The 18,897-nt window shown below is 36.4% G+C and overlaps 1 protein-coding gene across 7 annotated transcripts in view; it reads left to right on the top strand.

Annotated features, from left to right (window-relative positions):
* The window catches only part of PHF20L1 (PHD finger protein 20 like 1), a 67,724-nt gene that overhangs the window by 19,217 nt on the left and 29,610 nt on the right, over window positions 1-18,897 (top strand). For 3 of the 7 annotated variants that reach the window (XM_058668461.1, XM_058668463.1, XM_058668466.1), the window contains 8 exons: window positions 478-649; window positions 769-853; window positions 4,522-4,610; window positions 4,863-4,940; window positions 10,851-11,064; window positions 11,586-11,714; window positions 15,125-15,207; window positions 18,621-18,873. In XM_058668461.1, coding sequence (XP_058524444.1) covers window positions 478-649; window positions 769-853; window positions 4,522-4,610; window positions 4,863-4,940; window positions 10,851-11,064; window positions 11,586-11,714; window positions 15,125-15,207; window positions 18,621-18,873 — 1,103 coding nt within the window. Of the gene's footprint in view, window positions 1-477; window positions 650-768; window positions 854-4,521; window positions 4,611-4,862; window positions 4,941-10,850; window positions 11,065-11,585; window positions 11,715-15,124; window positions 15,214-18,620; window positions 18,874-18,897 lie in introns of those variants that run through there. The other 4 variants (XM_058668462.1, XM_058668465.1, XM_058668464.1 and 1 more) reach the window with 4 other exon arrangements.

The following is an 18,897-nucleotide window of genomic DNA, read 5'->3' as shown; positions in this document are numbered from 1 at the left end:
ATCATGTTAGTGAAATAATGTAAAAAGAAACATGAAGACTGCATTTCTCTCATAGGTAGAAACCAAAACTCTAACTGAATACAGAACAGTGAGTAGTAAAGACTGGAAAGCACAAGAAGAATAAGTGAATTTGGATAATGGGTACCAACCAGAATTAAATCTAAGCAATAAATTTCTGGCATTGCTTGATATAGGTGGGTGACTGTAGTTTACAATACAAACAACTGGAGGAAGGGAGCCATGGGGTCTCAAGCATAAAGTAATTTGAAGGAATGTTACAGTGTTGGTTATTCTGATTTCATTAATACATGCATGTATCAAACTGTGCTGTGGCCCATGAACAGATGAAGTTAGTATTAATTAAGGCAATATCATTCATGGTTGTAATGGTTAGCAGTGTTTCAGTTAGATCTGTCTGTGCTCCATATTAAAAAAAAAATCAGAATTTTCTCTTGATAGGAATCTTTTATTTTTGAGGTATCCATCACGAATTGAAAAAATTGACTATGAGGAAGGCAAGATGTTGGTCCATTTTGAGCGCTGGAGTCATCGTTACGATGAGTGGATTTACTGGGACAGCAACAGACTGCGGCCCCTGGAGAGACCTGCGCTGAGGAAGGAAGGGCTCAAAGATGAGGAAGAGTTCTTCGTAAGTAGCACGGTTTTTCCATTTGCTCACCTTGCTAGAGACATACTGATATTTTTAAAAGATTCGGTTAAATTTTCTAAAGACTCACTTTTGGTTAAGAAATATTTTACACTGTTTAGGATTTTAAAGCTGGAGAAGAAGTGTTGGCTCGTTGGACAGACTGTCGATATTATCCTGCCAAGATTGAAGCAATTAACAAAGAAGGTGTGTATTTGAGATGACATGCAAGTGAAACTGGAATTAATAATGAAACTATCCTATATTCTAAATTCTGTTGCAATGACTTGTTTCTCATTATTTTGTATCTGCTGACTGAGTTTCCTGCAAGTTAGTATTTGTTTTAGGATCATTTAATTTATTAACCACACATTCTCAATCAGATGGCATGAGATTTACTGCTGGAATTAATAAAGGTAAAACACTTAGGCTCACAGACCTCAATTATGTGCATTTAATTTCTACTTCTCTGCTGTTTATAGAAACGCAGTGACATTTACATGCATCTCAGCCAGAGTGTGATGAAAGTTAGAGAGAAAGGGAAAGTTGAATCATTCACTTGCCAGTGGAATGTGTCTGATTTGTGTTTCTGAGGAAAGGGTTTGAAGGGTTCCTTTACTACATCTTTTCCCACTGCCTTTCCTTCCATTCTGTAGACGACTGAGTACATTTTCTGAACAACTCTTTGGGCATTTGTTGGAATATTAGATACTGAGCAGAAGTTAACTGACATGGTTAAAAATACTGAAAATAAATCAGGTATTTTATTATGACATCAGAATGGGAAATCTGCTCTTTAAAAATAGTTTAAAATTTTGAAAATTGTGTATTTTAAGTTTTCATTTAAAACCTTATTTGAAACACCTGTGAGATAGTTACAAATACATTTGCAAGTCATTAATGTATTAACTTTGTATTAAAGTTATTTCTTAAATTTGACCATTTGTTATTTTTAAGAAGTAAATCACAAATATGTTTGGTATACGCTTGCAATGGGGGAATCTCAACTGAACTTGAGCTGTGGTTATGCAACAAGGTGGAGGAATCCACCATGGTGGGAGGGTTTGGGAAGGGGTGAGGAGAACCCAAGTATCTATGTAACTGTGTCACATAATACAATGTAATTAATGAAGTTAAATAATAAATAATTAAAAAAAAAGTAAATCACAAGGAACAGTATCTTGGCAGGGAGGGTATTTCATCAGATTATAAGGGCATTTGTGTTAACTTGTGTGTTGGGAAGAGAAAAAGGAAAATCACTAATGACTTCAAAGGGATTTTTCCAGAAATGTGGTGTGTGGACAGGAGTAGCAAAGAGACACGTCATATTTAAGGAACTCAGGTTGTTTGAAGTATTCCTTTAAATAGGAAACAGAATTGGGAGTGGAGATTGAAGAGGACGGGAAGCAGGGAATCACAGAAATGTCTTGTAATCTTGCTAGAGAATTTTAATTTTAGTTGGAGCTTGTGAGAGTCATGAAAGAGATTTAAGCTGAGAACTAAACTAATAATAATCATGAGAGAAAAGAGAAGGTAAGAGAAGATAGAAGAAGCAAACATTGCAGAAGAGATAGTCATTAATGTCAGACATCATCATGTGGCTTGGGACATCCACATCCCAATTCATCCCAACTGTGGCTCTGTTTTTTGATTCAGCTTCCTGCTGATGTGCCTTGGAAGGCAATAGATAACGCACCAAGTACTTGGGCCCTTGCCATCTCCTTGGGAGACTTGGGTAGAGTTGTCTTCTGGCTTCAGCCCTGTCAGAAGGATTTTCTTGCTCTTTCTATCTGCTCTCTCTCCCCCTCTATGATACAATTTTAAATGAGTAAATAAGACTAGAAATCTGGATATTAAGGAATGTCGTATATAAAAAAATTAAATCATAGTGTAATTAGAAATTCTGCTATAACTACAGACATTAATCCAGTGTATTGTTTTCATGAACTGAAATCCCAAATGTAGTTATGATCTGATTACCATTTACTGCAGAGCTGAAAGGCACCTTAGTCGATAGGGCTTGCCCTTTACAGCATGCCCTGTGTCTCACGATACTCTTAGACTTCTGCAGAGCCATGTAATGGAGCTCATATTCCCATGTCATACTCCCCAGTGTTTAACTCACAGTTTAGCAAGAAGTAAGTAGTCTCCATAACTGTTTGTGAGAGCACCTGCTCATACTCAAGGCCTCACATTCAGAAACACAAACAAAGCCACCTTCTTGAACTAACTGGTCCTTTTTGTTTACAGGGTCTTAATATAGAAAATCAATTTCTATTAGAGGAAGTGTAGTGATATTAATTACCATCCTTACTGTTCCAGAAGCTTCAGTGAACCTTAGCAAAATATGGCAGATATTATTTCTTTTTAGATAAATCTCAACTACAGATATATTAATTTTGTGGTTTTACATGACCTGTGTAATGCATGAGTCTGTTTCCTTTCCTCTCAGAAGAAAAGAAATTAGAAAAAAACAAAGGCAAACTAAATCCTCAGTTTAGCATAGAACAAAAAGAACAAATGTGAACAGTTAGGTGCTTGTGATGTAACCTAACCACACAAAAAGAAGGTACAGTCAGTATTGGTTGGACTCTTCAGAAAGTTTTCAGGTGAGGATGGTCTTTGAGTGGGTTATAGTTAGGCAGACACAGGGAAAGGACTCCTTGCAGACAAAGTAGGACCAGCATGGGCAACTGCAGAGTGAGCTCAGTGCGCACATGGGCAACAGAACCTTGGGGCTCACCTGGAATGCCCTGTTGAAGAGGACAGCCAGGAGTGATGGCAGAGCAAGGCGTGTATGCAGCTGGCATTCTCAGAGCTTCTCCAGTGTGCTTGTCTTCACCCTTGTCTATGGTCTTTCAAGTCTGTGATGTTTAGCATTGTACTTATTGCAGAAAAGAATAAAATTGAAAGACATTCAGATTGAAAACAGGAAAAATCTCTTTGCACATTGGTTTTGATGCCAACTTCAATGCCCTTACTACCTTTGATCACATTTCTTTATGTTTTTTTTATTTTTAAATTTTTTTTTGCAAGGGTCAAGTGTCTTTTTATTGGCACTCTGCTACCACTTGGGAAATGATGGGAAGACAGTCACCTCAGAAATACCATATTATTCGAGTTTCCTTGAGTATAAAACCTTAGTTTTTAGTATTTCATTAGTACTGGCTCCATTGACTCAAAAGCATGATGCTGTATCCAAAAGTGAATATGCCTCATAAACGTGCAAGCGGTGTGTTGATCCTGGAACTAGATGAGTTTGGAGAGAGGCAGGATTGCTGGAGTTCTTCAGGAGGTCAGTGTAAGTGAAGGCTGAGCTGCTGCTAAGCTGAGCGTCCTCCATGTCGCATTCACCCTTTATGGCGTTCTGTGTGCTCGTGGCTGCGTGAAAAAAATTGTGTCTAACTGTACTTATGATTGTTTTCTAGTTTTTAAATCTGGGAATCTGTAGTTTGCCAGTTCATTACTGTTACCAAAGGAGCAGTTCTTTTCTAGGAAAGCTATCCTTTCCAGTTATCAGAGTTTTCTCTTTGTTTTGAAACAGACTTCAAAGAGAATCATTGATATATCCTAGGGAAATATTATGTTTACTAAATAATGATTTTGATTTTATCAGATTATTATTACAGATTAGATTTAAAATCAGTAGATGCAATTAACTTAGGTTGGTTTGTGTATTTTATGAGGAAAATATGAATTGTTTTAGGAGGGAAAGAGAACGTAAACAAAAAAAACCCTTGATGGTGCCCTTGATAGGGCAGCCAGCATTGTGATTAAAGGTCATTTATTTTTATCAGGTCACCATTTACAGATTCCAGGTGTTGCTAAGAGGTTGAATTATGTTTTCTAATGATTCTGACTTGCTCCTGTTTTAGGAACATTCACAGTTCAGTTTTATGATGGAGTAATTCGTTGTTTAAAAAGAATGCACATTAAAGCCATGCCTGAGGATGCCAAAGGGCAGGTAAGAGTGTTCAATATCCTAGCTGACCTACAGAGATGTCTTCTTGAATGGTGACTGCTCCAAAAAAAAAAAAAAAAGCAAACAAAGCAAAATTTGTGTGCATTGTTTTTTTAAGTGATTCTAATTGTAGGGTTATGTGCTGATAGCCCCAAATAGCAGCGAGAAAAATAGGATGTAAAGTTAAATACACCTGATACTTGCTTCTCTGGCTGCAGACCTGCTAAAGTTATAGGTCACTAGTTTCTGTTCCAGGTGAAATCCCAGCATCCACTAAGCTGGTGTTGTCCTATCGACCCAGCTGGATCGTGGAACCAGTCTATGGGAAGTGAGGTGAGTGCCTTGTTTTGAATTTTGTTTTGTTCTCTTTTTCTGATATATAGTATCATCTGCAAGGTTAATTTTTTAACTAAAATTTTACATTAAGTTTCTCATATGATCCTTTTCTTTTCTAAGCCATAGTTACTCATCTTCTTTTCAAAGGCGCTTACCTTACCCTCTCTAGGCTGTCTCAGGTAGGGCTGTCTGAGTCATATGCCTGAAGCCGTGCCTTACACGCTCTGTCACTGCTCAGAGCCAGTGGGAACGGTAAGCATTTCACGGAGAAAAGTGGGAGGAAGTTAAAACCATGATTCCATTGGTTGACTTTGTTTTCTGAATCACAGGAAAGAAAAGGTGCCATTTGAGTTTTAAAATATTTCTTATCTATTCTGCTGTTATTTGGGATTTTCAGCACCTGGACCTACAATTAATTTTAAGGTTTTAGAAGTGATTTATACAAATGTCTAATAGGGAAATAAACTGCATATTTTCTCCATAATGTGCAGTAAAACAGTGTCATTCTGAAATGCGTTTTGATCACTTGGTTATCTCCAGTCAGTTGCAAGTAGTTAACAGTCTGCACATGTACATCACTACGTTCATATGTATGTATGTCTGAGAAAGTCTGCAGTAGGACTGTTTTAATCACTTGGTTTTCAAAAATTTAATGATGAAATGACTAGCCAGCAGGGTTTTATCCTAGTTAATACAAAGATGCAACTTGAAATGAAAATTCTTTCAGTAAGGAAATTGCATTGCATCTTTTTACATGTATGCGTAAATAAAGTGTTCTTTTAAGCGTTCTGTGGGGTGATTTCTTGATTACTGCATAAAAACTTGAAATGTTGGGAACATGATTAAGTTTCATTAAAGAAAAATCTTGTGTGAAGGAGTTACATTACTGTTTTGTTATTCTAGTTGTTCATCTCTTCTTGCGATGGCACCAGTTTTCTTGCTTTAAGGTTTTTGTTTTTTCCCCATAAGTGGGGCACTCACTGAGCCAGTTTGCTTGTTTGTAAGATGGTGGGTGCTAGAATTATGTTCTGAATGTTCATTTTAACAAGAATGAAGAGATCTCAAAAAGTTCGTGGGAAAATGAAATTGAAAGTTAAAGATAAAATATATAATATTTATTTCTCAACATAACCTCTATCAAGTTCACTTTTATAAGGAGAGACAGGAGCCATTGAAGAACTGAGAGGGCCTGGGAATTTAACCATCCATGTCAGTGCAGCCTTTTTAAACATAATTAGCTGAAGAAGAATGGGTGCTCTTTAAAGCTTTTTTAAGATTAGAAAATGAAAATCAGCCAGAAGAGGCCAAAGCAGGATTGCAAGGTGAATGCCTCATGGCTTTTCTTAGAAATTCTCGTAAAGTTCCTTGGTCAGATGAGCAGAATGAGAAGGAGCTTTGTTGTGATGACAAAGAACTCAGTGAAGCTCTCCCAGACTGTTTGTTGTGATGAAAAAGAACTCAGTGAAGCTTTCCCAGACTGGTTTTCCACTCAAGCTTTAGTTAACTTTCTCAAAACACTCCCCTAATAAGCAGATGGTATTGTTCTTTTGGTCTCTAGAAAATCAATAAGCAAAGTGCCTTGAACATAGAAAACAAAATCCCAAAGCAATCGCCATGACCTTTGCTCTTGATCTGACTGCTCTTTCCTTGGCTGGACTCTGACTTGCTCTGACTGGCTGCTGTTCAGGATTCTGCTGGTAAAGCCTCGCACATCCCCTGTTACAGTCCTTGGAACAGGTGCATCAGGACCCTGGTCTCACATTTTCAAAATTCCACTGAAAGCCCTGCTGTTGTCTCCAGCTGATGTCGGTGCAAAAATTTTCACACTCTTGAGTCAAAAGCTTGCTCTACTGAATTTTTCAGGCATAATTGTGTAAACTGAAGCAGTTCACTCGTCTGTTGCGCTGGTTAGTGTTTCTGCTTTTCATTGTCATTCTTACTGAATTAGGGCACAAACAAGTGAATTTTTCTTGCCAATTGATGTGGAGGGTCCAGAGTTGTGGACTTCATCTTTAGCATTGTCTTGTTGCTCCCTAAAGGAGGTAGCCTGTTTGTGAACTGCGCTGTCCTCATCATTTTTTAGTAAGACATCTGTGATTTCAGTATTCTTCCAAAGCTTTCCAGTTTAGTGTTTGCTGTGGCTTCAGTTGTGGCAGAGTTCATGTTACTCTGATGGGGATCATTTTAAACAGATGTTATCCTTGAAAACGTTTCCAAAAGTTTTACAACAAGTTTGTATGTGTTTATTTCTTGCAAAAAGTGTTTTGAAAGCCATGCATATATATGTATGTATATATAAATACATGTTTTTGAACTTTCTGTAGCCTACTGGTAGTTAATCACTCCATGTTAGCATTAAAATCAGTGCAGGAGAGGACACTTAGCCAGCCATTCAAATGCCAGTCTTGCTTCTAGTTTTGGAGTACCCTTGTTTGCAGCCTGGCTCCAGCTCTTGGCTGAAGGTTCTTGCACATGCAGACTCTGCTAGGCAACCATGATGCTCAGAAATATGGGTTCCTGTTACCCTAAGTGGCATAGGCTTGCCTTGGGCCTTGTGGGAGTTTTGGGGAAGGAACCAGTAGATGCAAGATTGCTATTTCTTTGTGTCTCTCAAAATTAATGACTGAAAATCAGTACCATATTGTAAATTTACTGTTACATTTTATGTTTGAATTTTAATTTTTATTCATAATTACTAAGTGCAAACATGGAAATATTAGTAGAATTGCTCATAGAAACTACTCCCATTCCATGGGTATTTTTTCCCCCAAAAGAAGTTTTTGACTTGTTTTTACCTTGATGTGTTAAAGCAATTGATTTATTATCAAGGCTCAGTGAATCCTTTCTTCTTTATCATAATCTAGATTTTGAGTACCTTAGAATTTATTTATAAGTATGTCCAATGAAATTTCTTTTGTTAAATTGGCAAGGGATACTATATTTAATAAATTCTGAACCTTCTGTAAGTTCAGCACAAAATATGACATGTTTAACAATTTAAAGTTTGTAAGCCTTCAGATTAATTAGTATTCTTAAGTCCAAATTAAAGTGTTAACATTTTGGTTTATTACTTGAATCAGTTCATAATTGGTCACACTCAGTGACTACCTTGAGTACCTTGAAGAGGTTTTAATCAGTACATGAAGTGTGAGCTGGAGTCTCACAGTGGTTTTAGATGGGATGGGATGGGAAGCATGGCGACCACCCAGAAATGTGACTCCCTCCTCTTTCCTTTGCCCGTTTCACACAATTTAGAGTGGGATGGTTGTGCTGATACATAAACAGCTTATGACAACTTATAAAGTGACAATTTATAAAGGCATGTAACAAGGGAGTTTTGTGGTTTTTCTTTTCCTTTTTCTTGAAGGTGTGTTGTTGCAGAATCAGTGTAACTACTAGTGTTAACCATTGTGTCATAAGTTCCTTTACTGATTCCAAAACATGTTTTGCATGTCTTATTTTAATGGATTCTTACATCAAGTCCTTTGGCATAGGTATGGCTCATATTTCAATTTTGTAGTTGAGGAATTCGGAACATAGAGAACTGAGTGACTTAAAATCTCACTGCTCCTGCATGTGCAGAATGGCCCCTTGAATGCTGACTTTGCACCGCTATGTGCTGAATAGCTGCGTCAACACTGACGTTTTAGCTCACAGTGTCCTCGGCATGCTACCATCCTGCGATGTCTAAGAGAACTGGAAAAGCTATCAGTATTAACTCATCTGTGAAAAGAATCACATTTCAGTTGTTTACACAGTGAGATTTCTACTAAAAAATACAATAGCAGATAATGCTGCAAGGATTATGACAGAATCCCATCATCAAGGAGCATTTTTCAAAATAACTTGCAAAAGGTGCAGTGATTCTCTTCTAGTTTTCTAACAGAGCAGAAAACAGCTGAAATGGAAATCCTTTGACATCTTCAGTGTTTCTCTCACAATTTAAATATTTTTGCATGTCTTTTTTTTTTTAAGGTTTATTCTATTTTTATTGCTAAGTCAGACATATGGAAAGGAAGAGAGACAAAGAGAATGATCTTCCATCCTCCGATTCACTCCCATAAGTGGCCACAATGGCCAGAACTGTGCCAATCCGAAGCCAGGAGCCTCTTTCTGCTGGTCTCCCATGCCAGTGCAGGATCCCCAGGCTTTCGGCTGTTCTCCACTGCCTTCCCAGGCCACAAGCAGGGAGCTGGATGGGAAGCGGAGCTGCTGGGATTAGAACCAGCACCCATAATGATCCCAGTGCATCTAGGCTACCATGCTGTGCCCTGTTTTCCCATCTCTTTGTAGAACCCCAAATTAAATGTTCTTGTTTTGAGAATTCAGAAGTCTACACATGGACGGAGGCTCTGTGCCTCTGTTCCACAGCTTTCCCTCCCTCTGCCTTGTTGCCAGACCCTCTGACTTCATTGCTTCACGTTAAAGCATTTCCTGCCTGGAGGATCTGTTTCTTTCTTTTCTGCCATCCTTTAAGTAAAAGATCCTGCCTGCGGTCAGGATTCAGGATTCAACCTCAACTCATTTATCATTTTCCATGGCACCCTCACCAGTGTTTCTCATTAAAAATCAGGCAAACTTAGTGAAAAGCAATCATTTCTTTGCTGTGTTCTCCTTTGTTTATTCCTCTAGTGTATCTCCTGTCATAGTGTCTGTCTGAAGGGTTACTTATGAACAGTCTCTCACCAGTGTTTCTTAATGCTTGGTATGCTTCTTGCATCTTTAGCTGATCAATCTGTAAAAAACATAAGAAAAATGGAGAGCGAGTGTGTCGTGTGTAGTCGCTTAATGCTTCCAGTTTGTCTTTCGGCAAGGGGGATGCACAGGTCCTGCTTGTTTGTCTTACTGCCTTGTCATCGCCTCTGTTTCCAAGATGAACAGCCATCAGCCCATGTTGAGTATTGCTTGCTCAGTTTTGTTAACCTCTACTGCTAGTATTGGTTAGTGCAACCAATGAATTTTATCCATTTGAGATTGTGGAAATATTTTTAATTGTTTGCACTTGGAATTTGACACTTTATACAGTTTGGATGGATGAGTCAGTGACCCGCCAGAACAACTTCTTATAGATGAACTCTGATGGCTTTGATGTTTTGAAGATCCCTGATTGTGAAAGTTAACATGTTGCCATAACTTTCCACTTGTTGGTTGTTATTTCATAATAAGCCTTTTGAGTGAGAGGCAAACTAGTAAAATGTATTCAGCAGCAAACTGAACAGTTAACAACAGATAAAGAAGTATTCAAACTCAAAGCTATAGTAAATAATACTGACCCAGGAAGTTGTAAGGCAGGCGAAATGAATTGAAGAATATGCTGTGTGCTTTGCTGTTGCGAGTTGTGGAGCCCTTCTTTTTCCTTCAGAATATTCAGCTGTTGTGATAGTAACCAGACTTCAGCAGGTTTAGAATGTAATAAACATGTGCCTTGATGTTTTATGAAATTATTATAGTTTGAATGGTACAATTTTATAAAGAATAGTAATTTGTCTATTGGAATATGTTGATTTTTTGTGGAAGTGTGAAGTAAGTGTCTTTTTTTTTATGATTCATTGTACTATGGAAAACCAGAGCATTACAGCACTTAAGCCTTAAAAGACTAGGGTAGCATGTCGTATATTCATCCGTATTTGCCATAGGTTTTCTCTGTTACTTTACATTTTGTTTCTGGTAAAATAAGTCAAAAGAATATTTGTTACTGAATATTTTTCTGGGTTTTGGATGGTTGTACAGTATGACTAAGCAGTAAGTTAAATACTGTATGAGAATGATTTACCATGCAAATGTAGTTAATCAGATGTTTTGTGCTTCTTTAAAAGTAGCTTTGAAAAACTGATACATAATTGTATTCATTCATAATACATTGATCAGTTTTTAACGCTTAACATGTCTTGTGTTTTTTCTTTGGAGGACTGGATAGCTTTAGTGAAAGCAGCTGCTGCAGCCGCAGCCAAGAATAAACCAGGGGGTAAACCTCGAACCAGCGCCAACAGCAATAAAGATAAAGAGAAAGATGACAGAAAATGGTTTAAAGTACCTTCAAAGAGGGAGGAAGCATCTGCTTGTAGAGCTACACCAGAAGTTGAGAAGAAGGAAGAGTTGCCTACGTCTAATGAGACATTTGGTACAATATATGTTCTTACGTTTCTTTCTTATGATACTTGAAGACATGGGTAGTGAGGAAGCACTGAATCCTGTAGTACCTGTAATATTGCACCTGTAGTTAAGTTATGAGGTCCCCCAAAGCATAGCAATATGGCAAGGGTGGCATTCTTCACAGATTTGAACATTAAGGATATCATGTGGTACTTGATATGAGATGCTCTCAGTATTATTGGTGATGGAATTTTGGTTGTAGTTTTCTCCTTGACCTTTTAATTATTAATATATGAAATGTGCAATATAAAAAAAGCAAAACATAATTTTTTCCTTTTTTTCTTAAATAACAACTGCTTAGTAGTTATTTCTTGCATGTGAAAATCTTTCAGTGTAGAGGAATTTTTGTTTTCTAAAGTTCTCATCAGATACTAAATTTAAAAAGTTAATGTGCAAAGTATTTTGAGAGTTTTGATGTTTTTACAAAAGAAATACTGCATTTTCATTTTGGATTCTATCTGAACTCTCATCTATGTGTTCTGTTAAAAGTAGGCCTTCATGTAGAGAGCGTTCCAAAGATGGTCTTTCCACAGCAGGAGAGCATGTTATCAAACAAGAGGAAAAATAATCAAGGCAACTCATTTCAGGCAAAGAGAGCTCGACTGAACAAGATTACTGGTAAACCACAATGATTCCTTTTGGGGGGATTGAAGGGCTTGAATTCCGATCATATTTAATAAAGTAAAAAGCATCTTTAGTGTAGTATAGTGAACTGGTTAATAAAAGAGAATTTCTTTCTGGTTCTTCAGTGTCTTCTAACATTGTCAGCTTTCTGTTGTAAAATGTGAAACCTGGCACACATACCTACCTCACAGGGATGTTGTGAGGATTGACAATGCTACAAACTTAGAAGTTTGGAACCTTGCTGGTAAAAGTAGTTCCCGTAACAAATGGATTATCTATTCTGAGTATTTTTATACAAACATTTTATACTTAGGAATACAACAATGTAGAATTGGAAAGATGAATATCTGAATTAAATTCACTTCCTGAATCTGTTAATTCCTGACGTAAAAATACTTCTTTAATTCTTTTCCTAGTTTCTCTATTTCTTTGGTAGAAGGGATTGTCTTATCACAGAGGGGCCAGTGCAACAAGGCGCTGACCCCCCGTCTTGTTCACCTTCATGAGTATAAGTCATGAATGTACAAATATTTTGTTGTATGCTAAAAGTATAGTTGATATACTTTAATGATTCAACTTTATGTTCTGATTTTAAGGACAAATGGTTTTTAGTACCTTTGGCCTAATAAAGCTGTATAAACTCTGTTGACATTTATTCAATAACTTGAAGAAGTGTGGTTTCATTGGCAGATGTAGGAAGAAATGTAAGTTACACATTTTGACCATTTTCTCAGAAGAGTGAACCTCCTGAGATTTGCCTCCAGAACCCTGCAGTTGTCTTCCACCGAACTCTGTTCCAGCTCCCTTCACATGGCATCCATCCAAGTGACCACATGTGATTTCAGCAGATGGAAACAGTTTCTTTTCATTTGTTTGTGTTACCTTCATACCATTCTATGATAAAGGATACATTTGGTACCAGGACAGGAAATATTTCAAAACTAATTCATCTGTTATGCCTTTTCTTCAGAAACCATAAACCTTGAAGAAAATCAGAATTTCCTCTATGTGATTGCTCAGATGGCAACTCAATACTTCTGTTTTGTCTTAAAATATGGAGCCAAGTGCTGTCTGCTGGGCAGAAGTAGAAAAGTGCTTGTGGCTGTGTGGATCCAAAGGTTGAAGCAGCAGTGGTGGAGGAGCCAAGTTGGAGGGTGACAGAGGTGGACTGATACCTTGCAACTCTCCACTGACCAGCGCCATATTTCCCCCCTTCAGTCCCAGTTACCTATTGTTAGGTTCAGTGTGTGAACTCTGAAATATATCTGTGTTTACATGTTTTACCTGGCAATTCAAACTCAGCATAAAGATGTGAGAAAGGAAACAGCTCGTGGCCACGGTGATGCATTATCTGTGCAGGTCTTGAAAAGTGCCTGGAGTTACAATACCACTTGCGTAGCATGGTCCTGTGCCTTATCCAGAGGGAACAACTCCTCACTTCGCTGTGGGAGTTGCAGCTAAGAGCATTTGGCAGAAGCAAAAAAAATCTGAGAGTATGAGATCGACCTTGGTGATCCTTCCCCCTTTATTTACTCAGAAGTAAATTCTTCCGACGCATTTCTCTTCATCTGCCTCTATTTTCTTCTTTAGAACTATGTCAGGCAAAAGACTGTAGAGCTCGTCTTCAGTGGTTAAAACTCGGACTTGCCTCTGCACAAGGAATTTTATGTTAAGTCATAGAAAAGGGGCTATAGTAATAGAGCAGCTATTTAACTCTGATATTATGAGCTCTTTTAACATCGTTGAGTTCCTGTGTTTGTTTCCGTCTCTTCACTTCCAAGTGGGTGGTGCTAGGATTGTGGTGGTGTGCACCTAAGCAGTCTGTTGTCGTTTGAATGGTTTCAACATGAGATTAATAGATGCGATACTGGTTAAGTTTAACTCATATGTTGGTTCACTCTGCCTATTTCCATCCCAAATCCCTTACAACTCATCTCAATCTGGTGTATGTGTAGAGAATGATAAAAGGATGGCTGTTGTCAGAGCTTCCACCTAGGTGAGACAGTGAACACCGTTGTACAATATATGTCAGAGGACTTCAAAAAGTTTCTGGAAAGTAAACATAAAGTTATGTTGAACATTTGATGAAGTCTTTAAAGTATTCTGTGCATGTGTTTTTCCCGGTTCTCACTTTTCATTTTGCAATGTACTATATGGCTTTGATGTATAACATTGACTTATTAAAATCATTGTTTTGTATTTAATCTTAACCTTCATTAAATAATAATCTCAGTACTGGATATTCAGCTTTCCCAGGTGTCTTTTGCTTAAGTTAACATTTTGTGCCACTGTTATTTTAAGAATATAATTTTGTATGTAATTCCTAGCTATATCTCCTAATAACTTTGGGGTAAAGGCAAGACAAGTTGCTTTCTGGACAGATAGCTCTACCTTATGTAGTATTTGTTCAACACTTTTTCCTATTAAATATGTTGTGAACAGGTTGAGTAATAAGTCTGGTATTGCTTCTTTAATATATTGTTAGTTGGTAAGCATGCTTTGTTTGGTTTTTGCATAGCCACTCTTGAAATGGCATGTAAATTTTTAATGGCTTTTATGAGCAAGGTGATCATAGAAAGGACTACTCATTGCCCTAAGGTTTGTGATCCTGGGACAGTACCTGATGGCCTTAACGAATAGTTTATAGCAAGTAAATGCCTTCAGTTTATCAATTGAAGCAGAGTTTTATTGTCTTGTGAAATTAATTGTATCTATTTAAGAGAAATATTCTGTCCTTTAAAATTGATAATCGGTATACACTGGGGAAACTGGCACTTTTTTCCTATTTTGTAGAATGAAACTATAGTTTTAGGTTCGCTTGTTCTATGAGGGATCCATACTTTTTCCCTCCTAGCACTGAATAGATCTGTCCATGTTTTGGAGATAAATTCAAAAGCCTTGGGTGAAGAAACTTAGGTGAAATTAAAAATAGGGAGAATATAGTTAGCTAATAATAATGTCACAAAAATCTTGTTTATATTCTGGATGTTTCAAGGATTTAGCCAACCTTTAATATTCTGTGTTTTATTTCGGTTATATAGACAGAGCTCAAATTTTAACTTTAAATTAAATTTAGAATTTAACCTTCTAAATTTTCTGAGCATTAAGCCATAGAATTTTACATTTTTATAAAATAAATGTGTATATGTTTCTTAAAGGAGATAATTAAGTATATTATTTAAAAACCCACACAACTTTGTAAAGACTTCTGAAGTTTTGATTCTGTCCCTTGATTTCTAATAAGGGTTGTTTATAATTTGAAAAGTGAAAACATTTGGGAATGTTTAATTAATATTTACCCTATATATTAAAAATGTAGGAGATTTCAACTCAAATTTTGGAAAATTGTGAAAATCAGTTTTTTTTTTTTTCTAATGAGCAATTTCTGTGCGATTTTTCTCAAGGTTTGTTGGCATCCAAAGCTGTTGGGGTGGATGGTGCTGAAAAAAAGGAAGACTACAGTGAAACAGCTCCAATGCTGGAGCAGGTATGAAATGGTAGCATTTGATTTTTTGTCAAGGTTTCCACTGGAATGACCATGAAGCTATAGTACCCATGCAATTGAAATTGACCTCATGATCAGATATGGGAATAAAAAGCTAATTACTTGATGATACATTTTTAACTTTGCCTTCTCTGAAATGTACAGATCAACTGTAGACTTGGTTAGCATTTGTTTTCAACAGGCTGGCTTTCAAGCTGTCATCTTTAAGTTTGAAGGCCTGGTGGAGGCAGGCGCCTGGGGGTGTAAGCTTCCAGCTCGATCCCCTTTAACTCGCTTACACTGAGACCCTTACACAAATACTTCTCATTGGTGAGTTAGAACAGGGTTTTTCAAGATCTAACAAAGCTTCTTTTCTAAGAAGTTTCTTTTATATTGTAACAGTTGGTATTGTTAGATTATGTGTTTTATGAATTGATCAATGAGCCATACCCTTTTGCTAGGATGTATATTTTAATAACTACAAAAAAGAATTTTAAATAACTATGAAGGGTCTGTCTTTAAGCCACCTACTAGAGGAATTGAAAGTGAAGGTGGCAGTTGCTGAATTTTGCCTTGGCTGCCTTCCGATTCCCGCAACACCTGTACATATGGACCATGCATGCTTTTCCATTCTCTAAGGGCTGAACTTGTTAAGACTACAAGTACACAGTAATAGCCATAACTGAATTTCCTTGGTTCTCTTGTTTTAAAATCTGAGCCTTAATGTAGTTTTAATATATCTGTTTTGTATTCTTTTAATTTTCTTTATTAGTAACCTAGTAAAGAAGACTTTAAAATAAATACCTTTTGCTCTTCTCTATATGCATTTGAAAGAATAGTCCAAATTTAATTGATATTGTATTGAGTTTTTCAGGGTTATTTTTGGCCTGATTTGAAAATAGTGTGTTGTTTTGGTGCCTCCATTGTTTTATTAAATCGATGGTCTTTAAAATCGATTAACATGTCAATGCATCATATCTTCTGACTTTCTGTGATCATAAACAGTTAAGTCTTTGCCGTTACTGTTGGTATATCAACTGAATTTTAAATGAATTTTTTTTCTGTGCACTACTCTATTTAACATCCAGATAATAACTATTTTGTATATTCACCACTGTTTATGGTATTCTCAGAACATGATAAATCAGGGACTTGGGTATTAGAGTGTTTCTGGAAAATTCACTACAATGTCAATCTTGGATTACGCACAATCCTTCTGAGCTGAATGTGATTATGAGAATTATATGTGTGGAAGTTAGTGTGTGAAGTAGTATCCATTTCAGAGAAAAGTACAGAAAATATTTGGAAAATTTGGGTTAAAAAAAGAAGAAAAGGAAAATTGAATAACTCGGCTCTTTCTGTTTGTATAATTAGAAGTTTTGAGTCCTTGCCAGTTTTGTAACAAAGAGACCAATAATTGTTAATGAGAACTTTGTAAATTAATTAAGATTTTCAGGAACATCATGTTGTTCCTCATTTTTTTTTGTCATTCAGGTTGATTTCAGTGTGAAAATGTTTTGTAATCAAACCCTTAATTTTTATATTATGTTTTAGCATTGCTTCAGTGCTAAAAAGCCGAGTTATAAAACTCTTAATTATATCTGTTTGTTTCAACAATAAATCTAAAAGAGGTATTGATTGTCATTAACCTCTGTTGTCCTGAGTTAAAATGTCACTCATGACAGATTGATAACAGGCGTGTAGCCAAAACTTCATGTGCTAATGGATTTATTTATACATTTAAAAAACTTAAAATCTGTGGTCTTGAACCCCCATTTTAGATTATTAATAATAGCTTATTTAATTGTATTAGGGAATTGTCATGTTATATTTACTTTGGGATAAAACTTGCATTTGATGCTTAATAATTTAATAAGTTTTTTAAAAATGTTAATTTGTCCTGTTTAGAAGTTAAGCATCTTATCAAGATACTAATTTAAGTTTAACTCTTGTTTTAAAACTTTGTAACTTGAGAGTAATGGATGCTGTAGCGATGTCTTTCACATTTGTGAAGAACAATAAAATTGTTTATTTACAAGTAATGGCTCTAATTACTTTTCTGGCAACACCTTTGGTGATTAGCTTAAAAGTGCTTTCCCTTTATGGAATACTTTTTCAGGTGACTAATACACACATATACACATGTATAATGAGTGAATTCAGCACTAGAAATGACACCTGAATCAGTGTGACATTTTACCCTGTATGTGCTGTGTCCAGTATGCTGTTTATAAGCATTCAGAAGTGCCCTGCCTACTATCACGTGTACACTTTCCCCACCAGAATGTGAGTGATTTGCATTGTAGTGGGAACAGACGTTGTCTGGTTCCCAGGCATTGGTCATTTGTAGTCCAGAGAACAACAGAACACAGACCACAGACCTGAAGGTCATTCCTCACCAAGAGAAGGAAGTCAAAAGGATTCTTGGAAACAAGTTTGTTCATAGTTCTGGCCACCTGGCTCTTACTATACTTTGGAAAATAGAAGTCTTACATATTTTGCTCTGCAATACGTGTCTGTTAGAAAATGAGGCGGTCTAGGAAGTTCAGGAGCGTAGGTTGGAAGTCCATCCAGTGCCGCTATTCTTTTGCCTTTGAACAGTACACATTCACACATACTCTTACAGAAGTAGGAAATTTTACTGCCAAATGAATAAAAATATTCTTTATGAAAGAACTGACAAAGTTCCAATTTTTTTTTAAAAGTATCAGTTTTCAGGAAGAAGGTAAAAACTCTCATCTAAGAATGCGACGTATTTTGTTTTTAAATCCAATGTTTTTAACTTACACTTTATCTCTTTGGTTGTTTCTTTTTCGTTGCTTGTTTTGTATTGTTTTTAGTCTTTTAACTCTTTTGCTGGGGCTCTGATTTCATGATGCATTATGCGAATGAAACTCTAGCTTTCAGCACTAAAAGGAGTTAAAGATAATGTTTTGTTAATTTGGTCATTGTTTTCCTGTTAAGACCTTTCTTTAAAGGGAAACTGTCAACTTTGAACTTGGTGTTCAACTTGAGGAAATCTAAGTGTATTTCGTAAAACAGAAAAATGCTCCTTTATTAGCCTGATTATTATTGATAGATATAATTGGCAATTACAGTTCCAAAGCGATATATGCCAATTGAATACTGAGATATTTGTCCTATAAGATATAACATTTTCTATTATAAGACTGTTATGAATAATGCCTTAAGAAAACAAATGAAGACTGAAAGTTGGCAGCATCTCTTTAAAGACAGCCTATTCAACTTTTAGTTAATAATTTGTGGGGTTCTTTTTGGTTTTTCATTTGTAATAGAAATGTTATATGTTGCTTAACAATGTTTTTGGATACTAAAGTTGCTTAACAATCAAAAATAGCAAACAACAAAAATGAAGAAACCAAAATAAAAATATCAATTTTTTATTATTTATTCAGGCGATTTCACCTAAACCTCAAAGTCAGAAAAAAAATGAAGCTGACATTAGCAGTTCTGCCAACACTCAGAAACCTGCACTGTTATCCTCAACTTTGTCTTCAGGGAAGGCTCGCAGCAAGAAATGCAAACATGCATCTGGAGATTCTTCTGGGTGTACAAAAACCCCTAAATCACCACTGTCCCCAGAATTAATACAAATCGAGGATTTGACGCTTGTATCTCAGCTTTCTTCTTCAGTGATAAATAAAACTAGTGAGCACAGATTTTTAAAAAATA

This window comes from Ochotona princeps, chromosome 9 (assembly GCF_030435755.1).
Source record: "Ochotona princeps isolate mOchPri1 chromosome 9, mOchPri1.hap1, whole genome shotgun sequence".
In the NCBI taxonomy this organism is placed as follows: Eukaryota; Metazoa; Chordata; class Mammalia; order Lagomorpha; family Ochotonidae; genus Ochotona; species Ochotona princeps.
This window is presented reverse-complemented; position numbering and strand designations above follow the sequence as displayed.